The sequence below is a fragment of the Artibeus jamaicensis genome, unplaced genomic scaffold (genome assembly GCF_021234435.1).
Source record: "Artibeus jamaicensis isolate MK-2021 breed Jamaican fruit bat unplaced genomic scaffold, CSHL_Jam_final scaffold_537, whole genome shotgun sequence".
In the NCBI taxonomy this organism is placed as follows: domain Eukaryota; kingdom Metazoa; phylum Chordata; class Mammalia; order Chiroptera; family Phyllostomidae; genus Artibeus; species Artibeus jamaicensis.
Genome location: NW_026522047.1, coordinates 1,414,400 through 1,437,626, shown reverse-complemented (window position 1 = coordinate 1,437,626; position 23,227 = coordinate 1,414,400). Strand labels below are relative to the sequence as shown.

Here is a 23,227-nt window from a genome sequence, read left to right as displayed (position 1 = left end):
CACTTCCAGGACTGGGTAAGCGCTTGAAGACCGGAAGGACCAGCTGCTCTGGCTCCCCAGGTGACAGCTGGGCAGGAAGACGCCCAGTTCCCCGCAGGCCCGTAGGATCCGAGCCGAGGCGGCTGGTCACCTCCAGTGCCTGGGCATCTGGGGCGAGGACTGCACCCAGGTAGGTCAGGGACACCGGCTTTATTGAGACACACATATGTACACCCGTGTTACAAACACAACACACCTGTGGGTAAGGCCAGACCCTCGTGATCCAAGAATGAAAGAGCACCGTGGGGTGGCCTGTCCTCTGCGGCGCCCCTCCCTCAGGCCTCGGGGCAGCAGCGGTTCTGCAGGGCACAGGCCACTTCCAGTCTGTTTGTAACTTGGCCAGCAAGTTTCCTCACATCTCAATGTCCCCCGTAGCCTCCAGGGGTCCCGGGTGGGCGACGGCCCCGCCACACCGCAGAGACGGGGCCCAGCAGGCTCTCACACGGCGACTTTCTCTATCACGCTCTCAGCGACGTGGACCTCGTCCCCCTGCACCGAGACAGCTGCTGCCTGGCCACACACGTGCTGGTGGTCCTTCCAGTCCTGCCGGGAAGGACACGCCCGTGTCACCAGGAGCTGCCAGCTCAGCAGCAGCGAGGAGTGCCCACCCCTGGGCCCCTCGCTCAGGCCCGGCCTCGCTGTCCTGTGCCTGCGGGGCCGGCTCACAGGCCGGTGGCCGGGATCGAGCCGCAGGTGCAGGGAACAAGCTACACCAGATGCTGCTGCCCACAGGGCCGCTGGTAATTTCCGAAAACCGAGAACGCAGTGGGAGCTGGGCCCAGGCTGGTAGCTGCAGCCCCCAGGTGGCTGGGGACAGGGGCTGCTGTGGCCTGTTTCCAGGGGGGACTGGGTGCTGAGCACCATGGCGGCCCCCTCAGCCTGAACCAGGGCTCTCAGGAGGCTGGATGGCCAGGGGCCTGGGCACAGGGGGAGGTGAGGGTGTGGCACAGAGTGACATGACGAGGACAGGCGGCCCTGAAGCACTGAAACCAGTGCGTGCAGCCTGGACGAGGGCTTCCATCGGAAAGGCCGGCTGGTCAGGACTGCAGGGCTGTGCCTGGTCCTGCTCAGTCGCCCGCCCTGAGGGTTTCTACTGAGACTGGACAGGGCTCCAACCGCTGCTGGTGAGGCCCTGGGCGGGGAGGCCCCACCGCCCCCAGCTGCCTCCCCAGCTGTGGAAAGACCCGAACCCCTGAGGCAGGCGGCCGTCCGGCTCCCAGAAACCTCCTGTTCACCTCCTCACCGCGGAAGGTCGCAAACCCACTCCCATGACTGTGAGGCCCCCAGGGCTGGGGGCGCCAACCCTGAGGTCAAAGGGCAGAGTGAGCAGGGCCCGCCCACCACCACGCGGGAACGGGGCGCAGGCCCACGGGGCCCTACCTTGCGCTGGCAGAAGGTGGAGCAGTAGTTCACTTTGTGGCAGCCGGTGCACTCGCTCAGCGCCTCGCGGCCGCAGTTGGCACAGCACTGCTGCAAGGACAGAGCCGTCAGCGCAGCGCAGTGCAGCGCGGGCGGCAGGGCCCCGACCCTGGTGCCTGTGCCGCTGCCAGCGCCGCCTGCAGGTTCCTGTCACCTCCAGAAACACTGGCCTCCTTCCCACCACGTGCACAGAGCCAAGCCTGGGGCAGAACTCCCAAAGCCGTCGGGGGCGAGTTGGCCCCAGCGGCCGGGAGGACACATCCGGACTGCGGTCCGCACGTGCCAAGCAGCCCACACGCCGTCGCCAACCCCCACTCCGAGCCCTCTGCCCACCGGTTCACGGAAATGTGCACTTTATTTCCTTAAACGACGTGACAGGAGCTTTTCTCCGCGGCCGACTGAGGCCCACAGCGTGCTGTCCCTGGCAGACCTGGGGACATGGCCTTGGTGACACGTGCAGATGGCAGCCTCGCTGTCCGCTCCAGAGGTGGGGACGGGCGCGGGCACAGCACACCGGGCTCGGGAGGCCCCTGTCCCGTCCCTGCCGTGCCGCCCCTGCCCCGAACCTGAGCCCCACACGCAGGCGGCAGCTCTGGGCTTTGTTCCGACCGCAGCTGCCTTCTCTGCATGACGCTGCCCTCACCACGAGCAGAGTAACACTTCCCACTCAGAAAACCTCGCAGTGCGCGCTCCGGGCAGAAAACGGGACGAAACTCGAGGAGCCCCACTTCCGAGAAGACGCTCCAGGAGAAAACAAGATCCGGCCCGAAGGAGGGTGGTCTGCGCCGGAGCCGGTCAAGGTCACGGGGCTGTTGACCCCGCTGCTGTGGGAGGAGCCCCGGGGCAGCATCGCCCTCGGCTGTCAGCTTCGCCTCCGCAACCCCAAAGCTTTGCAAAGGGCGCCGAAGACAGACAGTTCAAACGCACCCTCTTGTCCTCCGGGGGCGCGGGTGCGGAAAGCTGCTCTCATGTGGGCCAACGCCCTGGTTGCGCGGCAGAAACCCCTCCGCACGCGCGTGGGAATCGCCGGGACCTCAAGCACCCTCTCCACGGCGCTGCGCCTGCGTCCCAGGTCACTGCTCCCCTCATGGTCGTGGGATATGGCGGGAGTCTCCCCCCTAGAACACAGCTCAGGTTGGAGAGAGGGGGCCTCCGAGTTGTCCACTGTCACCCCGACAGCCCTCACTCCACACGAACGGAGCGTCCAGGTGCCGAGGCCCACCCGGCCAGAGCCCAGACCTGCCCCCGGAGCTGAAGAGGACCTGCGGCGCTGAGTGTGGCAGGTGCCCGCCTGCACGCACGGTCTGCCGGGACGCCCGAGGGGCCCCGCGCCACAGCAAGTGGACGGCGAGTCCACGCGTCCTCACCTGTGTGCGAGGCAGCATCACGCGGATGAGGACGGTCACGTCTCACCGGCCTCCCCTGGCTGACGCGCTCAGCTTTTCATATATGTTTTCCTTTTTTACTGAATTTATTAGGGTGACACTGGTTAAGGAAACACGCATGCTTCAGCGGCGCAGCTCTGAGACACCATCTGCACGCTGTGCCGTGTGCGCGCCGCCCCCAGGCCAGTCTCGGGTCACCATCCGCATCCCCGCCACGCCCCCTTGTGGGCTGGCCACCAGCACACCGTGGCCTTCGTCTGCGTCCGCAGACAGTGCAGGAAGGCCGCAGTGCGTCCGGGGCGGCAAGGGAGAGGAGGCGGCCAGGCCGCTCCACAGGCTGGGGCGCTGCAGCCAGGGCAGGGCAGCCCCCCGCAGGGGGTTTCAGGGAGAAGGGGTTTCCTGCCACGTTTCTCTCTGAGAAATGCATCAAATTACAAATGAAATGCCAAGCCCGGCCTTCTGCTCGGGGACCTCCAACGCTGCCACATCCGCATCCCTGGCTGACTAGCACCCTGCCATGGTGGCCTGCCACCTGCCACTGTCACAGGAATCAGCTCTGAACCCTCTGAGAAGGGAGGTGGCTGCGCTGGGGCTGTTCCGTGAGAATGACAGCAGCTGACGGTGGCTGGCTCAGCAGTGCTGCACCCGCACCTGGGGCCCGGCCCACATTCCTGAGCCACCCTCCACCCTCCAGGCCTGCTGGGGGGGCCGCCTCCTAAACCGTAAACCTCGCAGAGAGAGAGGTCAAGGGCCAGTGCAGGGAAATGCGGAACTAACAGTGGGGAACGTTTCCCTTTCGTTTCCTCAGCAGCGAGAAGTTCAGATTTCAGGGCAGCTGGCCCTGTCTGTCTGGCCCGTGTCCCCCCCACCCCGGGGGGGGGGGGGAATGCGGCTCCACCCCCCCAATTCAGGCGTCATTCTAATAAGAACCCAGGGCCTGTTCCCAACATGCTTCCACCTGCAACCTGAGTCAGAAGACGCGCCAGAAAGTCCTTCCTTTTCTTTCCCAAACACCCGGGGCAGCTGTGTGAAGGCCGGTTTCCCTGACCTTTAGGAGCCTGCGGACAGACAGACAGATGAACAGCCGGGCAGCTGGCCAGTGTCCCCTGCACACCTGGGCTGAGGGGCAGGAGGGAAACAGCCCACAGGGGGTCTACACCTCATGTCCGTGAGAATGGCAGCAGTTGGAAGTGTGATCTACACCCCACCCTTTAAAGTGATCCCCAAATCTCTGGCTCATGGCGGAATTACAAAAGCCACCAAGGTGTGTTCATCCGAACAGTCCCTGCCATGTAACGGGTGAGCAGTGGTATCTATGGAAGCAGTGAACAACCTCAGTTGCTACATCACACTGACTCTTTTACCCCATTTCAAGTGCACACAGGATCTGGGGAGACCCTGCCCCAAAGGCCCACGCATGGCCACGGGCACCGGAGGAGACGCTCAGCGTCGTGCTCCTCGAGGAGACTCAAGTCAAACCTCGAGACACGCCCCCCACAGCCCCCCAGGTCGGCGGAGCCACAGCACAGGGGGCGGCAGGTGGGGTGGGGCGCCGGGACGCCCGCAGCACAGCCACACGGAAAGCAGGCTGGCAGCACCCTGAGAAGGAGGCAGACGTATGGCCGTCGCGTGGCCCACAGGCCCCAACCCGCCCGAGACGTGAGTGTCTTCAGAGCAGGAACAAGCCGGCACCACCCGAGAAACCTGGATGGTCGACACAGTGGGCCGTCACGCAGCTGCGTGGAGGCTCGAGGCTCTGCCACTGGCCGCCGCTCGGAGGAGCCGGGTCTTGTGGTGCCGAGTGAGAGACGCCACAGCAGAGGCCACGACCGGCATCTGCAGAGCCGCTTGACCCGCTGTCTGTGGGTGGCTGGGGGTGATGGAACGTTCTGGGAGTGGACCACGTGATGGTGCGGCCCCATACTTTAAGAGGATGAATCTTATGGTGTAGATCACACTTCCACCCAGAAAACATGTCCATGAGCTTTCATCTGGCGTGTTAGGGATGTGTCTGAAGTGTGTGATCAGAGCCCTGACCCGCCAGGCTCAGTGGGCGGAGCACTGCCCCCCAGAGCAGGAGGTCGCCGGCTGGGCTCCCAGTCAGGGATCCTGCCTGGGCTGTGGCCAGGCGCCTGGTGGGGGGCAGCGAGAGGCACCCGCAGGTGGACGCTCCGCCCCTCCCCTCCCAGCTCTCTAGAAGTAAATGAAACATCTGGAAGAAAATCGGTGCGTCCAGGATTTAGCCATCAAATGGCAAACGAGCAGCAGCAAGGCCACGCTCACACGGGAGGGGGCTTGGGCCGCCGCCCCGGCCGTGCTAGAGCCGCCCACGCCAGGCGGGCCTGCCCAGATGACCACTCGGGGACACAGAATCAGTTGTCGGAAGGCCAGGAGCCACGGAGTGCCGGCAGGGGACTCGGCCTGGCGGAGAGGAGTCTCGGCACGTCGGGGGCGAGGGCTGCTGTCCCAGGGTCTCCCCGAACCCTAGGAAGGCCACACGCCATGGGCGGAGGGGCAGACTGAGGGGCCGGCACAGGCCGCCCCCAAGGGGTGGGGAGGGCACCAGCCAGGAACCTACCCGCTTTCCAGGACCCATCCGACCTCTCGGGGGAGGGAGGTCACTGAGCCCAACAGGCTCCCCCACGACACAGCACCACGTCTGACCCCCGGGAATGATGGACAGGTGGAGAGAGGAAAACAGGGCCTGGTCCGCTGCGGACGTGATGGAAACATCCCGTGAACTGAAGGAAGAGAGGCCCCCAGGTGGCAGCTGGGGGCACGGCAGAGACGGCACACACAGAAGAGCAGTGTGGACACTCGGCCTGCTGCCCGGCCTAGGAAAGGCCCGCACGGGGTTCTCCCTGAACGCGGGGACTGGCAGGCTTCCTCGGAGTGGGGGCAGGTGGGAGGTGCCTCCTGGGGTCCCGGGGACCAGGCTGGCGTGGTGCAGGAGTCGGGACCGTGGCTGCTATTTTCCCTCCGAGCACCTTGCCCCCGAATGTCCCCATGTAACTAACTGGCCAAGAGGCGGTTCCGCGGAAAGCAGCAGAGCCCGTCCGGTCCGCGGCCGCCTGTGTGTGGCCGGCGGTTTCACTTCTCCACGGCCCAGTCAGGTGCCTCTGGCCGCCCCCAGGGGCTGAAGCCGCTGTCGGTTCGGTTTCATTTCTCCGTCGGCAGAGCCCTGGCAGCTGCTCCCGTCCTCCTGTTATTTCTAAATCTTAGCTTCACGGCGGTTGGCCCTGAACAGCGGACAGGCTGGCGGTGGTCTGCCGGCGGTGGGCGTCCACCCAAAGGCCGAGGACTCGCCCGGAGACTCGGCTCCTGGCTTGGAAACCCAGACCCAGGCAGCACAGAGGGCGAGGCCTGCTCTCAGGGTGCACGCGGTCCAAATAAACGGGGGTCTCTCTCGGTGGTCCTTTTCGCTTTTTCTCTTTCCCATAAAATTCAGCACCGAGTAGGTATTAGTTTGGAATTATATATATGTGTATTTTAAAGAGTTTGTTTATTTATTTTTAGAGAGGGGAAGGGAGGGAGAGAAACATCCTCTCACTCACCTCCCACTGGGGGCCTGGCCTGCAACCCAGGCCTGTGCCCTGACTGGGAATCGAACCTGCGACCCTTTGGTTCGAAGGCCAGCACTCAACCCGCTGAGCCACACCAGCCAGGCTGGAATATATTAAGTATTTTAAGTGATCTCCTTAGACACGGAAGCACCCTTTATCTTCCTTGGAAGCTAACGAAGTGCTACGGCCAGGTGGGTGGCAGCTTATCGGGGGCCACCTGACAAGGTGCAGGGATGTCCAATCGCCCCATCGCACACCTGAAACTCAGGCCATGCTGTGTGTCAGCTGTCATTGGAAAATAAAAAATTTAAAAAGAGAACAGTTAATCACATATCAAGAAGTCATTTAGAAAATGAGGAACCTTAAAAGCTCTTCTTTCTTTTGATCCAGGAGAAGTAGACATGAGTGAAAAATTATTCTTACATAGATTTGCCAGAAGAGACTTTGAGTCCTGGCTGGGTAGCTCTGTTGGTTGAGCGCTGCCCTCACACACCAAGGTGGTGGTTTCCATCCCCGTCAGGGCCACACCAGAGTCAGCCAAAAGCCCTGGCCGGCTTGGCTCAGTGGATTGAGTCCTGGCCTTCGAACCAAAGGGTCGCAGGTTCAATTCCCAGTCAGGGCACGTGCCTGGGTTGAGGGCTGGATCCCCAGTTGGGGGCACATGAGAGGCAACCACACACATTGATGTTTCTCTTCCTCTCCTCCTCCCTTCCCCTCTGTCTAAAAATAAATAAAATCTTTAAAAGAAAATCAGCCAACGAATGTATTAGCAAGTGTAACAGCAAGTCAGTGTCTCTGTCTCTAAAATCAATAAACTTTAGAAAAGATTTTTGAAAAAGGAAATCACTTTGACTTCTGCCTACAAACCCAAACGCAGCAGGCTGCCAGACAGGACGCTCAGCCACGTGCACCGCACTTCCAGAGGAGCCCCCAGCGCCCCGGCCCCACCCCACGACTCCCAGCGTCTCCCACGCTGGACATGGAGCACAGTGGCACCACACAGCTCACCACACCGTTCTGACCCTGACCGGGCCCTGGCGCGGTGGCCACACCCGCACCCTAGTCACCGGGACCCCGAGGTTCCGCCTGAGCGCCGGTTACCTCCTTCCGTTCGGTGTCCGCCTGCACCCGGGCCTGGGCCGCGGCGGCCTCTCGGTAGGAGCTGGCCTGCTTGGCTTGTTCAAACAGCGTCTTCAGCTGCTGGGCCGTGCTGAGCAGGGAGTTGACCATCTCTTCCAGGTACAGCCAGCTCCGCGGCTCCGACATCTCCAGGCCGTTGACCACCGAGGGAGAGACGGCCTTGGTGGGGTTGGAGGGCGGCACCGCCAGGGCCGGCAGGGAGGTCAGCACTGCAACGTCCAGTGGAGAAAAGCCCGATTCAGCTCGGCTCCGGCGTCCCAGCGCCCCCGCCAGGCACTCCCACCCAGCACTGGCAGGGGGCGGAGTGGTGGGCCCACTCTAAAGCGCACCCAACGGAGGGACGCTAGACACGAGCCTCGGGCAAAAGGTGCTGGGGCAGCGTGGCCACGAGCCGCCGCAGGACCAGCCAAGAGGACAGCGAAGTGGTGAGAACGCGGCTCCGGAACAATCTCAGGAACGGGCCCGGCAGGGTCGGGGCCCAGCCTGCGCTGTCGGGCGCTGCACTCTGGCGGTGAGCACGCGACCACCGGCCCTGGACTGAGCGCGCCCCGCACAGGGGTGCACGCTACCCTCGACTGACGCCACTTCCGCTGTGTAGAAGGTGAGCGGTCAGAGGGAGCCCAGGAGCCTGCCGGCTGGACTCCGCAGGAGCAGAGGTCTGGGCGCCCCGACCACGGTTTCTCGGCCCGGGACCGAAGTTACAGAGATGGAAGGAGGGTGTGCGGGCGCCCGCGGTTTCTGTGGTCCGGGCAGGAAGTTGGGGCGCAGCGCCAGCCTGGGAACGGGGGTACACCAGCAGCAGCACGGGCCACCCGGTGGGGGCGGGGGACGGGGTGTGTGCCTTCCAGAGAAAAGCCCTGGTGTGTGGCCAGAGCCTGCGTCCTGCTGTCAACACGCCCCACCCCGTTTCAAGCCAGCCTGAGTGAGGTCCCGGACGTGGTGCTCGCTGGGGCCGGCGGGAGCCTGGCCAGACCTGGGCTTCCCATCGCCGCCCCGCTGAGAGGACCAGGGCTCCCAGTGGAACCGAAGACCCAACCCTAACCTCCCACCGTCCCTGTGCCAGAAGGGAGGGGAGTGCTCAAGGATAATAAGCCAAGTCTGGGACAAAATCACGACAGAAACAGGTTACAAGCCAGAGAATGAAACAGGGGACAGCAAGGCCACACTGAAAGGAAGAAACCAAGGAGGAGGCCGCCAGGTGGCCCACACGGACCACACGGGAGCGGGCCACCTCCAGCCCCACCAGCCTGGGGCATCCTCCGGCCCCAGGCCCGGCCCTGGGCACTGGTGGCACCGTGGGGCGAGGGCAGGAGCAGCATAACCTGAGTGGGGCAGAGTGTAAGTGGGGAAGGAGAGAATGGAACAAGCGAGCGACACTGCGGTCACGGGCTTCTGAAACCGCAGCCTCGTCTGCAGCTGCGAGACGCACAGCACGCAGGGAGGCCCACACCGGGGACCACGAGGCCCCCCCGTGAGTGTGGAGGCAGAAACGTGTGTGGAGCCGGAAAGGAAACATCGAGGTTGGTGCCAGCTCCTCCTGGGGACAGACGGGCGGCCTTCCTGTCAGGCCTGGCAGGGCCGCTGCCTTCTCGGGTCGCTGAGACCCCGCACACCCCACGGGGACCGGGTGTAGCCATGTCCTCACGGGCGGCGCTGACACACCGCAGTGGGCACGGCCCCGATACGCGGCATCCACAGAGAAAATCAAACACCCTCCTTCACCGGGAACTTCCTTCAAGGGGAGCAAGGCCAAGGACAACCACCCACACGCGTGAGCAGCTCTTCCACACTGACCTATTTTGGGATGAGCGGTGGGCAGCGCAGCTTCCGGAAAGGGCGCGACTTGACAGCTGTCCTGGAACCCAGGGTAGTGGGGCTCCGCGTGGCCGGCTCTGCACGGGGGCTGCACGCCTGCTTCTTGCACTGTCGGTGAGAAAGAGGCAGGGTGGCCCGGTGACCCCGCTGCTGGTGGCACAGCCGTGAGATCACTCAGGGTCCCGCGCTGTCCCAGGGGAGCCTCCGCCGAGTGGGGCCTTCCCGAGATGTGTGGCTCTGAATCGTGTGAGTGGCAGATGTGGGACATACTGGGCGGGAACAGAGCACAGTCATTGCCGCGGCCAGTTCCCCGCCCCCGGCCCCCAGTGCGGCTCGGAGCACTCACACCACACGCTGGGCGCCCCATCTCCTCCTGGCAGTGCTGGTGCACGGCCAGGTCGGTACCGGGCAGCTTTCCAGGTTGAGGGCCACACAGCTCCTTGACCCCACCCCTGCTCACGCCTGCTCGGCACCCACAGGGCTCCCTGCCCCAGCTGAGACCCTCTGGGGGCCCTGCCTTGGCAGGGCCAACACAACCTGCCTGTGGCTCCCGCAAAGACGTCGCCCTGCGCTGGACTCTCCGAGATGACCGCAGTGGCTTCCACAGTGGACGCCCGGTCGAAGGTCAGCGCGCCAGAGGTAGTGATCTGTCCTGAGGGGGTCACAGTAACTGGAAAACCAGAAGCGCTTTTTAGCATGTGGCAGGGGCCTCAGCAGGACCCCGGGAGCCCGAGGCCTGAGTGAGGACACTGCACACACTGCTGTCACGTCTGCCAGGACTCGTAAGAGACCGGGGACCCTGGCTGCCTCGGGGGCGATGACTGGGCCTGTCCCCGAGGTGCGGGCAGGGCAGGGGAGCGGGGTCACTGACAGGCCTGCCGGCCCTGCAGAACCCATGAAACCGGGACCCACAGGGGACACCGAGGGGTGATGGCAGTGGCACGCTGAGGAAAGGAGAGCCCCGCCGCGGGGACTCACAGGTGGTGGCGGCGGTGGCCGGGAGCAGCGTGATGTTCTTGGTGGCCTCCTTCTTCCCTGGGGCTGCAGGCAGCTCGTTCTCCTTCTTGCGCCGTTTGTAGGGGACAAAGAGCCGGACAGGACCACTCTGGGGGAAAGCACGGTGACACAGAGACGCTGTGTGTGGACGTGGCCCTCACACCGTCCACGGGTTCAGTGGGGCCCGTCTCCGGTTGTCCCAGAAGCCAGCAGGAGGCTAGCTGCTCTCAGAGCCCCCCCTCTTTAGGCCCCAAATTCCTTAAAACGACAGCAAAGGTACTTTCACAAATGTATGGATAACGGTGCTAGAAAACCGGGAAGGGTATCGTTGACGTACAGCGAGTTTAGGAATGCCCAGGAGACAGAAGACACGTGGGGACCAGGCGAAGGGGAGAGAAGGAACCGCCACCCAGAAGGGGCAGCAGACACTTGTCCCCAACAGGAAGGAAGGGGCACTGGGGCCGCTCACGACACGAGAAAGCGACAGGAGAACGGGGAAGGCAACTCGGCCCCTGGGGAGGCGGCCCAGGCCCAGTGGCTGCCGGGGCGAGTCCCCAGATCCTCAGGGAGGACCGTCTGGCTGATGGTCCCCAAGCGCCAGAAAGGACCACACCCTTCCGTGGCCGCAAGCTGCTGGGGGGCACGTCTAGCGGCCCCAGGCAGAAAGTCCGCTTTCAATTCTAGAATTTCCATCTGATTCCCTTTGAAATGTCCACATCTTTATCGACACTCCTGACCTGACGAGATACTGTCATTAAAAAAAGTGTCTGGCTCTGGCTGGTGTGGCTCAGTGGATTAAGCGCTGGCCTGCGAACCAAAGGGTCAACGGTTCAATTCCCAGTCAGGGCACAGGACTGGGTTGTGGGCCAGGTCCCAGCAGGGGACACACGAGAGGCAAGCACGCACTGATGTTTCTCTCACTTTCTCTCTCCCTTCCCCCGTGTCTAAAAGTAAATAAGTAAACTCTTGAATAGAAAGGGTCTGTTTTGGGGGCAACAGGTGACATCACAGGAGCCTTCCATCTCCCAGGACACTTCAGCCAGCGTCCCCCGAACAACCACTCAGGGGCCACTGGCGTGCCCCAGCTGGGGTACCAGCCACCAGAGTGATGTGTGGAAACAGAGCTTTTTTGTCCTCACCCGGGGACCTGCTGGTTGATTTGAGAGAGGGCGAGGGACGGAGAGAAAATCGACCAGCCGCCTCCCCATGTGCCCTGACGGAGGACAGAGCCCCTGCAACCCAGACATGGGCCCTGGCTGGGAATCGAACCCTCAACCTCCCGGTTTGCAGGAGGCACTCCAACCACTCACACCACATGGCCAGGGGCGAAAACTGGATTTGTACAGGAAACTGGTAGCAACCCCCTGGGTGGTCCGAAGGGGAGCCAGGGACACGGGGACAAAGGAGCCCAGCAGCTGTGAAGACAGTGCTCGGACAGAGAGGCGCCGGCCACTCACCAAGGTCATGTCGTCGCAGCAGGCGGCGCAGGTGCAGGAGGCGGCGTGAGGGTTCAGGATCCCGTCCTGGGACGAGAAGGCACCGCGCTCGCTCTGAACGTGGTCTGTTTAGAGCGACGAATCCCGCCACTTCCAGACCCTCTCGTCCTGTGCTCCCTTCCCCAGATGCCTCGGCTGGTGGTGGGACAGACCCCTCTCCTTCTAGTAAGTTCCGAGGCGCCCCTCCCTAACTAACTCCCAGGGGGCTAAGCTGCAGAGACCACCCAGAAGCCCCCTCTCAGAGGGGGCTGATGCCAAGGGAGTTTCTGGAAACTCAGGGCAACTGCCTCCTCGCCCAGTCCTCCATGGAGGCAACGCCACCATCATCCTGTTTGCATCAGGAGGCTGAGTGACACAGAGGTCAAGTGACCTGCCCAAGGGGCCGGCACTCGGTGGGAGTCCAGCCGGGGCCCCGTGGCTGCACCTGGATGAGGCACTGCAGCGGCCTGCCGGCGTAGCGGATGCTCCGCTTCCAGTCCTTGCTGCTGGCTCTCCCGGCCATGGCTTCGAACTCCGTGGGGCTGTACCAGTTCTCCCCCTGCTTGATGCACCGGCCCCGGCCACCTGGGACAGCAAGGGCAGCGGTCTGCTCCTGCTTCCCGTCCAGACCCACAATACCTCGCCTGGCCCCACTGCTGACCCCACAGGCTGGGGCGAGTCTGCTGGATCTGCAGCACCGCCCACAGTCAGCACACCGCACTCACGACAGCTGCCTACCTGCTTCCAGGGTCCACTGCCTTTGGGTCACTGTGCTGAGCCAGGACGCAAGCTGCCCCCCACCCCCGCCAGGGTCACTGCACTTTCTGTTTGCCTGTGGTGCCACCCAGCCCTCCCCAGGGAGCCTGTGGCATGGCCTGTGTCCTTCACTGGCTCACGGGGCCCCGGCAGGCAGGGGAGGGTGGGCAGGAGGCGGGTCTCCCACTCGCAGGCGGCGCCCTACCTGAGCCCAGCCTGCTCTTGTACAAGGTGCCGCTGACGTTCCGGCAGCGCACGGGCAGCTCGCTGTCATACGCCGACGGGTCCCAGTTGTACCTGCTCCCCGCCTTCTCTTGGCCAGGAGCCAGGGGTGTTGGAGGGGACTGGGGACCTGGAGGAGAAAGCGTTGGACAGAGACAGGCCTCAAAAGCACCGGAAGACGCCAGAAGGTACAGTGACCTCAGCTGGTCTTGCACGGCGGGCACTCCGGCGCCCCCGGCACGCCCCCTTCCATTCCGGGGAGCTCTGCCTCGGCCCTGAAGCCCCCTTCCCTGCTGACGCTGTAGAACACGTGCTGTTCCAAACCGGAGACGAGCAGGACGGCCCCTGGGACACGGTCCCTCGGACCCCGCCCGCTGGGGAGCGAGCCGGGCACGCCCTACCTGGGGTGAGCGGAGCGGCGGGCCCCTTCAGCCCCGCGGTCTCCACGATGCTCCCGTCGGTGTGCACGACGATCAGCGTGGCCTTCTCCGTGTTCAGGCCGTCTCCGATCTGCAGAGCGGTCCTGCCGGACTGGGGGGGAGAGCGTCCTGTCCGTCACACCCTCTCTCTCTGGGGCCGTGGGCAGGCCACCTGGTGCGGTGGGACAAGCTCCTGCCAACCAGGGGATGCCTGCCACAACCCCCGGCCTCTTCCAAAGACGGCGCTGAGCCTTGAACACAGAGCCACCCCTGGGAAGAGACAGCGCCAGTCTGTGGCCCTGAGCAAGCGCTCGAGGCAGCGTGTCAAAGCCACAGACTCAGCATGTCCCATGAAACCCTGGCGGCAGGAGCACCTGAACGCCCACGGGCACAGGTCTTGAGGGGGTCTCCCAGAAGCCTGGCCCAGGACCCCCTTCCCACACCGTTTCCCATCCAGGGACCTCTGCTCGCACCCCAGAGAGCAGGGCTGCCCAACCGCACCTTGGCGTCTCGTCTATCTGAGACTTGCCGACCCCTCCAGGCCGGCCCTGCCCGAGCTGAGGCCCACCCGCTCAGGCAACTGGGGGTGACGCAGGCAACCGGGGGTGACTCGGGGCCTCCAGGCACCAGCCCAAACCCGGTGGTCCAAGGTGGTCGAATGCTGTTAGGTTGAGAGGGTAAAACCAACCAAGGCTAGTGAGAGCCACCTGGCGTCTGCAAACGCTGCCCCCCAGTCAGGGGGAGTGGCAGGGACCCCACTCCACCCGAGAGTGTGAGCCTGGCCTGCGCTCGGGGACCTGGGTCGGGGCGCAGCTGGGTGTCCCCAGGGCCCCTGCCTCAAGCACAAAGCATCTCTGAGGTGGCAGGCGGGGCCCCTCCCTGATGTCCTTTTCCACCCTCGGGTTCTGGCCCGCTGGCCCGTCCTCGGAGCCCACAGACGGTGCCACACTCAGGTGCCCCACTCGGCTGCCCCGGCCCCCTGAGGTGTTGGGACGTCCGCTGCCAGGAGGAGGGGCTCGGCCGTCAGTCTGCAAGCCCAGCCCCCGTGGAAATGGGCCGAGCTTCTTTTTTTTTTTTAATTTTTTAAAGATTTTACTTATTTATCTTTAGAGGGGAAGGGAACGAGAGAAGGAGAGAAATATCAATGTATGGTTGCCTCTTGTGAGTCCCCTGCTGGGAACTGGCCTGCAACCCAGGCATGTGCCCTGACTGGGAATCGAACCGCGATCGTGTGGTTCACAGGCCCGCACTCAGTCCACTGAGCTACACCAGCCAGGGCTGGGCCGAGCTTCTTGCACCCACACGGGCCCTCACTGCCATCCCCTGCCCAGAGCAGGGGCTCTGCTTGTGGCCCATCCAATGCTAGTGACTTGGCCAACAGGCGCCTGGAGTCCTGGGAGTGTGATCGAGGCTCAAAGAACCCTGACCGTCAAGGCAAAGGCCCCAGGAAACTCCCCTTTCTGGAGACCGCCCAGCCCTGGCACCTGCTGCCTGGAGACCACGCTGTCCCCCATTCACAGAAGGCCTCAGCTATGAGAGAAAAACAGGCAATGTGGCAGTGACAGGTGGGCTCTGACTGGGTGCAAATGCCACTGGGAAGGGGACTTGCCTGCGTGGTGAAGGGGTGGGTGGTCCCTGGTGCGGAGCAGGCTGTGACTGGTGGGGGTGGGGCAGGGGGAGGCCTGTGGGGGCAGGGCCTCCAAACCTTGCGTGACCAGGACAGTGGGCAGGGCAGGGCCCCCCTGGAAGGATGCTCCCACCCCAAGGACCCTGGGCGTCCTCCTGGCCAGGAGGGCAGAGGCGCTGTCCCCTGACCCCAGGACTCAGACGGGTCCCCCTGCCTGCCCACACTTCACGGCAGGGGGCTCCTCAGCTCCAACCCCCTTGCCAGGGAGTGGCCGAGTGCAGAGGCCAGACCGGGGCGGAGAGGCCGGCCCTGCGCTGGCGGCGGAGCAGCTTACCAGAACGTGTCCTGACAGCGAGGCGGCGTTGGCCACCGATGTGGTGAAGACGTTGTCCGCCGAGGCACCCACGTTGGCCACCGTCACAGTGGTCACCTCTGCAACACGGGAGCCCGGCTCAGCGCGCCCTTGGAGCCCACGGGGGGCAGGAGTCTGTACCCCCAACCTTTCACCCAGAGGCCTCACCGGCACTGCCAGACCACTGTCTGACCAGCTCGTCCCACCAGGGAAGACCCTCCTACCACAGCGAGGGGCCCCTGAGGGCCCCTCCCTGCACCCGCTGGGCCTGTCCAGGGTCCCCAGGCCCTGCCAGCCACCCCAGCTTCTGGGAGAAAACCAGGATGTCCTGCAACAGCCGCCAGCCAGACAGGTGCCCCCACCTGCTCCTACCTCCCAGCCCCTCCCTCTGGGGCCCCTCCCCTCCCCTGCACCTCCACGAACACCCCCAGGTGTTCCTGAGCCTTTGCAGCGTCAGTCCTCACACAGGTGTGCTGCAGCCACCTGCCCCACACTTCCCCTCCCCCCACTCAGCCAGGGGCTCCCCCAAGCCTTCCCTCACCTGTGCTCTGCCCCTCCCTCTGACCACGCCCTTCAGCTCAGGAACCGGCCCTGGAGAGCTCCTCCGAGGACAGCACCTCCTGGGGGCATGCAGCACTCCGGGACACCCCGTGCGGGGCTGTCCAGCACGCAGGAGGTGCTCAGCCACGCCCCCTCAAACACGTCCACACATTCCACCAACCCCCACTCACCCACGGCCACGGGCAGCTCATCCCTGTCCTGCCCACCCCCTGGCTGCCTGCAGTTGTCCCCCAGAGCCCATGGGCCGAGGTGACTGCGTCTGAAGACCACGCAAGGAGCTCTCTGCCAGACATGCCAGGAACACACATGGGGACCACACACGCCAAGGAGACGGCCACCAAGGGCACTGGGTCCCCGGACCTGTGCGGCGGGCAGCAGAGAGCGTTACCGCTTCAGTGCACACACAACACAACCATAAAGGTCTGCAGGAAAAAGTGACGTCAGTACACCTTCCTGACATCATGATACATGACGCCACATTTCCGCACTTGGAAAAACATGTGCGGAAAGGAGAAAAGCCTGAAGAAAAACTCCACGGTCCAGAATCCCGATGTTACTCCAGAGTCTGGCGATGAGAACAGAACCCTTTCCCTGCTTTTCCGTGGACCCCAAAACAACCACGTGCAGAGCAGGGGTGCCCGGCCCACCCAGCCCCCCACGGCACTCAATGAACACCAGAGTGAGTGCGCAGCAGACCTACCCTCGTGCACACACGAGGGCCACACATGCCAGGACCACACACAGAGGTCCACACACATGGGGACCAGGCAGCTGCTGTCCAGCTCTGAAGGCTGTGAAGCACCTCAGGGGACAGCGCCTCGGCTGTGGCACTACCACACCATACTCTCCAAGGGCACCCTCCAGCTCCTCCAGGACAGGATCCACGTCTGACCTCACCCCCCATACCATGGTGTCACATGCATCCAGGACGGATGTACAAGACAGGTAGGGCAAGTGGCAGGTGCTGAGAAGGTTCCAGAAAAAGTGCAGAGTGCTGAACAGGAGAGGGAGGACTGTCACAAGGAAAAGGGACTGAGGAAGCAGGAGTGCATGCACACACAGCAGGCGTGCAGGAACGACGGGGCACACAGGGTACGTGTGGGGCAGGTTCTCTGGGAGGATGGGCGGGCTGGTCATGGGGCTTGTACAGGGTAGGTGTGTGGTGCAGGGGGTGTGCACAAGGCAGGTGTAAGTGACATAAGTGCAGCGGGTGTGTGCAGAGGTATGGGCTGGTCGTTCTAGGTATATGCACAGCAGATGCAGGGGGTTCAGGTGCAGGTGTGCAGGGACAGGTGTGGGCCGGTCGTTCAGCTGTGTGCAGGGGGTGTATGCACGGGGCAGGTGTGTGCGTGGCAGGTGCGCGCGGGTCAGGTGCGGGAGGGCGCGGGCCCGTGGCACTTGCCTGCAAAGGCGGCGGCCGCAGCAGCCTCGTCGGGGCCGGGAAGAGTCTCGGTGCCCATGTCCATGTGCCTGGGCTCTGCGGCCATCACCGCCACAGCCGTCACCCGCCGCGTCTCGCGCTCCGCCTCCGAGTCACCGTCTTCCTCCGAGTCCTCGTCCCTGCTGAGCACGGGCTCCTCGGCCTCATTCCCCGCCGCGGCAGCGGCCGCCGCCGCCACAGCGGCCGCGGCCGCCACCGCCGCTGCCTCGGCCAGGCCCAGCTGCTTGGCGGCGGAGTCCGAATCCTCCATCCGGACTCCGCCGAGCCCGCCCGAAGGCGATGGCCGGGGCCGCCCGAAGGCCGGGATGGAGCCCGAAGCGCGACTCCCGAGGAAGGCCGCCCGAACCGAGCCGAGCCCAGCCGAACCTAGCCGAGCCTAGCCGAGGCCGCCCGAGAAGAGGCCGAACCAGCACGAAGTGGCCCAGTCGAGCCAAGCCGACGGCCAGGAGTCCGGAACCGAGGAGGGCCGAGGAGGGCCGAAGAGGCCCGAAGTACGGAGCCGAGGCTGTCCGAATTGGTACGAGGCCGCACGAGCGTTTCCGAGCGGCCCTGCGCCGGCCTTTTTTAACGCCTAGGAGGCCGGGGCCGTCGTCGTCTCCGGCCCACAAGGTGGCCGACCGTGGGCCCGAAGCTCGCCGAACACCGACACAGCTCGGCCTAAGCTAGGGAGCCTCGCGCCACAAGCTCCGCCCTCTACGCCGCGAGCGAGAGCCGAGTTCTTCCGAACGGAGCCGAACGCGCCCGAACCTGGGTCCTCCCAGACTCGGCTCCCCTCCCCCTCCTTTCCGAAAGTGCCCGAGCGCAGCCGGACTGTCTAATCGGGTCTCAGCCGCGGCTCGGAGTCAACTCTGGATCAGCGGCACGGTCGGGCCCCTTCGGGATCAGAGGCGAAAATGGCCGAAGGGACGCGAGCGGCGCGGTGCCGAGAGGCTGCCGGGAACTTGGCGGACTGGGGGGCGGGGCTAAGATGGCGGCAGGACGGCGAGGTGAGGGGTGCGGCGATCCCTCCGCCCGGAGCCTTCGGGTCTGGGACCCGGGGGCCCAGTGCCCAGGCGCAGGTCATCCCGGGAGGAGTGGGTTCTCGCTGCAGCGGGACGGGCCACCGGCCTGGCGTTTCGCCGTGGCGTCTCGGTGGGGGGTCCTTCCAGTCGGTTTTCCCGCCTGTCTTCCCGCGCCGCTCGGGTTCCCGGAGGCCGTCCTTCTTCGTGCCGGTAGCGTGGACAGCCCGGGCTTGGCGACCCTACCCCATGCTGTGGGCCACGGGCGAGCACGGGGTGCCAGTGCAGGCGTGAGAACCGGCCACGTGTGCGGGCCGCAGGGATGGAGCTTGTTTTCACGGGCGGCTCTGCTTAGCGACCCTGCAGGGCCTGGGGAGAAGGGCCGCTTAGCATCCGGGCAACCGTGGGCTTCCCTTCCTCCTTGCGACCCAAGGAGGCCGAGGCCGGGGTCGGTCGTGTCCACGGTCCCGAGGCCGGCGGAGCATCTCGGGGGGCGGGGTCCGGCCTCACCGTCCGCCGCTTCTCTTGCAGGGAGTGCCCCCTCCGCGGCCGTATCCTCCTGCTGCTGCTCCCGCTCTCCACGGCCCGGAACCCCGACCCCCTTTTCTACCAGCTCTGGGCACAATCCCACTTGCCAGCGGGAGCGATGGAGGCGGTGTGGTTTCCTAGCAGAGCGCGCTGGCCCCAACCCCTCCTGCTTGCCCAGCTCCCGAGCCCTTGGTGGGGTCGCCAGGGCCCGGAGGGAGAGCCGCTCGCGTGCAGGATGCGTAGGCCTCCTGTGGCATGAACAAGGGCCAAGTGTGCAGAGGTCCGGAAAGTGGGTGGTGGGTATTTAACTGCTCCCCAAAAGGAGAGAAGTGTATTTTACTTGAAAAAACCCGGAATCCCCTTTTCCCTCTATATATTGTCACCAGAGCCACGGTCAGGGTGCTGTGGCTGCCCCGCCTGCAGTGGCTGAGAGGTTGCTGTGCCTAGCACCCTGCCTCTGAGCCAGGGTGTCCCTGTGAAGAGAGGTCCGGGCCGCCACCCCTCTGTGACACCAGGGGGCATATTCATGGATGCCCAGCAGGCCAGACTCCGCGGCCCCCGTGAGCACCTAAGCTGCTCCTGTGTGTTGGCTGAGGCTGAGGTCCTGGTCCAGCGGCTCCTCTTGCCCAGCCCTGGGGTAGGCACGTGGGGCAGCATGGCTGCCGGGCTGAGTCCTTAACAGTGCCCCAGCTCTCCTCGGTGCCCCTGCAGATGCTGCTGTGCCTGGGTGGGACGTGCTCCACCCTGCATTTCCTGGCCACACTCCTGATGATAGCGTATAAAAGTGAGTTGGGGTGTGGCGGGCGGAGCTGTCACTTGCTGCTGCTGCTGTTGTAACCAGAGCTCTGCCCTGTTGCCCACGTCTGCAGGCCAGGTGTTCAGTTACCCTCAGGATCACCTGACCCTCGACCTGGCCCTGCTCTTGCTGATGGGGACTCTGGAAGCACCCCGGATATACCTTGGTGAGTTGGCTGACTGTGAAAAGTGTACCTGCTGGGACCCTCTAAGGCCTCATTGCTAGTGTGGCTCTCGAGGTGCTGGGTTTAAGTGCTCCGCCAGTTGCCTGCAGGCCTCGCCTTACAGCGTCATTAACTATTAAGTAGTTGGTTGAGAAGCTTTGTTCAGGAGACGGTAGCGTGCAGCCTGCTGGGAGAGAGGCTTCCTGTCAGAAGCAGAGCTGCTGGGTAACAACACTGTCCTTGGAGCCAAGACACTCACCTCCTGGGCTGCCCCCCCCCCCCCAGTCTGGGTGGGGGCGTGGGAGGCTCCGAACAGAAGCACAGCGTGCCCTTTGCCCTCTACCCACCCCTGTCTCACCTCCGGGGGCAGGACTTCCAGTCCCATCTGTCCAGCGTGTCCACGGCAGGCACACGTGCACTGGCACAGCAATCACTGTGTGTTCTGCCAGTTCACCAGGGTCCTGGCACATCCCAGCCGGGCACGAGAGCACTGATGTCTCAGCCCTCTTTCTGAGCACCCTGGGCTTCAGTGGCCCCTGTCGCAGACCCAGGCTGTGCCAGGGGCGGGCCTCATGGTGAGCAGCAACAGAACTGCCGGGCATCTGCCCCTCCCGCCCCTCCCAAGCAACCAGGCACATGTGGTCAGCTCTCAGCATCTTGGATGAGCATGTTCCAGGACTGATCCATCTGTGAAACACGTGTTGAATTTCCAGACTGGCCTTAGCCCCAGGAGTAAAATACTTGTGGAAATTTTAAAACAAAGTCCCCTTGGTTCACTTGGAATGAGGGAAGGAGTCGGAGCGCACTTGGGTAGGTTTCAGGGAGCCAGACCCCCATCCCCACGGCTGACCCAGAGACCGGGATGAGGTCAGAGCTGCGGTTGGTCTGCACCCCTCTCCCCAGAGCCCTGCCCTTGTGCGGTTTGCCTTTGGACACTCTTGAGTCCTGGAGGGCAGTCTCTCACTGGACATCCTGAGGCCGCAGGCCTGCGCGCTGGCCCATGGCCTGCAGGCCCGCCCCTGGACGTGCCCACAGCCTGGCCCCCACTGTCTGTTCTGCTCTCCAGGCACCAAGGGCAACCTGACGGAGGCTGAGGGGCCGCTGGCCGCAAGCCTGGTCCTCACGGGAGCCAGTGTCCTGCTGTCCATCTACTTCCTGCTCTGGCAGACCCTGGTGCTGTGGGCAGACTCGGTCCTCAGTGCCACGCTCCTGGCCATCCACGGCCTGGAGGCCGTCCTGCAGGTGGTGGCCATCGCTGCCTTCCTTGGTTAGACAGGTGACCTGCGGCCCCCAGGATGCCCCGGACGGGAGCACTGCGGGGGGTCCCCGAGGTCCCCACCCTGTGGCACCACGGACGGGGCCCTTTCTCATCAGTCAGCCCTGTGCAATGGGGTCCTGTGGCTTGAGTGGCTTGTGAGTCGAGTTCGGGGCAGGACCAGGACAGAACAAAGTGTGGAGCGAGGCGTTGGGGACAGCTGTGGCCAGGGTCAGGGACTGGCCTGGGACAACCCTTGGGTGGCTGCAAGCCAGCAGGGGGCCAGTGGGCTTGGCCCTGTCGCCTCCCAGGGGAGCAGCTTCCTATGGTGTCCACAGTTGTCTTTCTTGAGGGTGTGCCCAGACGCTGGCCATCCAGCCAGGACCCCTGCGGCACAGCATTCTGTGGGGTCTCTGCGACCCTGAGTGTCCACATGTCCCCACGGTGGGACATGGCTGTGTGAGTGGGGCAGGGGATTGGGGTCTTCGGCTACTCTAACAGCTCCAGAAGAAAACAGGCAGTGGGGCGGGCCGGCCCCAGGGTGGGGCTCCTCGCAGCCACAGCCCTGCCCCCAGGGACTGACCCTTGGACACCTGTGAGGGGCTATGGTGCGGTGAGAATCCAGGTCTGTGAGCTGATCCTGTTTCTTAACTTTCCTTCCTCTGTTCCTGTTACTTGTTTCTTGTTTGGAGTGATGTGTTCCAATGGACTTGTGGTTTCTCTGCGCTGTATTTTTAAAATAAAGAAGTGTTTATACCTCTCTGAGTTTTTCTTCATTAAGTCACCTGCCTCCCCCAGGTCTTGTGTCCCCTCAGCACAAGGGCCAGTGTGCTGGGTGGCTGCACCTCCGGTCCGGCACCCAGAGCGGTTTCCCCAGAGGCTGGAGGGCCAGGCTTGCCCTGGGCCGTGAGGGGGACTGGTCTCAGCAAGGGGCAGGGGCCACACAGAGTCTTGTCCTTGGTTGGGGTGAGCAGGACCTCTGGCTTGGGCCCTGAATGTCTGCAGCCCTGGAAGAGAGGGCACCTGCTTCCCCACCGCCCCTGGTGCTGCCAAGGCAACTTGGAGCAGGGCACCCCGCCACAGGGGCCCTGGCCCACAGGCGGGGAGACCCCAGACCGAGGATCTGGGCTGTGCCCTCAGGTCACCCCTCCCTTTGGCCACAGTTTCAGGACGATGACTCCAGGTGGCCTACACCCAGCTGACTCTCCAGGGCCCCTACGGCCTCCTTGTGGGCGGGGCTCCTCCCCAGAAGACAGTGCTCAGAAGGCTGTCCCATCCCGGCACGTGGGCCCACATTGCCACACAGGCTCCGCCTCAGGAAGGTGAAGGCAGGCGGAGCTCCCTCTGGTTGCTCGGCAGCAGGGAGACAACCAGGAAGCCAGGACGAAGGCCACTTCCTGCACCCTTCCATGGGCACCCCGGTGAGGCCTCGGAGACCCCTGCTTGGGGTCCTGGCACCTGGTGCAGGGGGTGTGCTTCCCAGAGGCTTCGGGGAATGCTCCGTGCCAGCCAGTGCCTTGCCCTTCGGGGGCTCCCTTCCTGCACCCCCAACCCTAAGAAAAATAGCCAGGGTCTTGGGGTCCCACATATAACCTGCCGGGCCCGTCTCCTCCTGGGCCTGCTGTCTGACCCTTCTCCCCTGGGGGAGCGGGGGCTCCTGGGAGTCCATTGTAAAGGAGGGTGGCCCTGCGCGGAGCACTCCGTGGGGTCTCCCTGGACCCGGGCATCCCTAGCCTTCCTTCGGACACCCCCAACCCTCAGGGGTGCCCAGGCTGGGCTCGGGGTCGCAGAAGAGAGGCTTCAGGGGTTCTCGGATTGTGAAGAAAGGAGCCCCGCCCTGAGAAACGCACAGACTGCAGCCTGGCCTAGCGCTCCCCGCGACTAGAGGGGTGGCTGAAGAAGGAACTCTGCCCCTGAGCCGGGGACCAAAGTGGGCCCCTTCTGGGCACCTGGGGCTGGAGTCTGACCTCCCTTGGCACCCAGCCACACCCGACACGGGGCCCACTCAGCGGCCCCAGGAAGGCCTCAGAACCTCAGCGCACGTCCCAGCGCGCAAGGGGCTCCGGGACCTGCCTGTCGGTCCCTGGGCGCCTGGCCCCCGGGCTGGGGTCGGAGTCCCGAGAGAGTGGACGGGGAACGCCCCGCCGGGAGCCCCGTGCGGGCGGGTCTGGAGCCGCAGGCGGCGCACCTACGTCGCCGCCCCGCCCCCGCTCCGTGTCGCCCAGGTTCTAACCTGCCGCTCAGGTTCCTCCTGGCGGCTCCGCCCCCGTCCAGCCA

General features: G+C 64.4%; 2 protein-coding genes across 10 annotated transcripts; one reads left to right on the top strand and one right to left on the bottom strand.

Moving 5' to 3' along the window:
• Positions 1–174: 174 nt before the first annotated feature.
• On the bottom strand, positions 175–17,475 carry DEAF1 (DEAF1 transcription factor). 4 transcript variants are annotated; one of them, XM_037163048.2, is made up of 12 exons: positions 17,172–17,475; positions 15,191–15,288; positions 13,212–13,341; positions 12,794–12,940; positions 12,278–12,417; positions 11,815–11,880; positions 10,340–10,466; positions 9,903–10,031; positions 9,341–9,469; positions 7,508–7,755; positions 1,420–1,509; positions 175–582 (listed from the first exon to the last, which is right to left on the bottom strand). In XM_037163048.2, exons 1-12 carry the CDS (start codon positions 17,458–17,460, stop codon positions 478–480), a joined length of 1,698 nt encoding a protein of 565 aa, XP_037018943.1. In that variant the 5' UTR covers positions 17,461–17,475; the 3' UTR covers positions 175–477. The 4 variants fall into 4 exon arrangements, with proteins under 4 accessions (XP_037018943.1, XP_037018944.1, XP_037018942.2 ...); XM_037163049.2 differs by having other exon boundaries at positions 1,420–1,506; XM_037163047.2 differs by lacking the exons at positions 175–582; positions 1,420–1,509 and adding exons at positions 1,945–6,691; positions 6,830–6,986.
• Positions 17,476–17,901: 426 nt separating this feature from the next.
• On the top strand, positions 17,902–21,710 carry TMEM80 (transmembrane protein 80). 6 transcript variants are annotated; one of them, XM_037163052.2, is made up of 5 exons: positions 18,086–18,196; positions 18,740–18,759; positions 19,427–19,520; positions 19,606–19,698; positions 20,762–21,710. In XM_037163052.2, the coding sequence occupies exons 1-5, from the start codon at positions 18,178–18,180 to the stop codon at positions 20,965–20,967; spliced, it is 432 nt and encodes a 143-aa protein (XP_037018947.1). In that variant the 5' UTR covers positions 18,086–18,177; the 3' UTR covers positions 20,968–21,710. The 6 variants fall into 6 exon arrangements, with proteins under 6 accessions (XP_037018946.1, XP_037018947.1, XP_037018945.2 ...); XM_037163050.2 differs by having other exon boundaries at positions 18,740–19,032; positions 19,448–19,520; XM_037163053.2 differs by lacking the exon at positions 18,086–18,196 and adding an exon at positions 18,207–18,421.
• Positions 21,711–23,227: the final 1,517 nt, after the last annotated feature.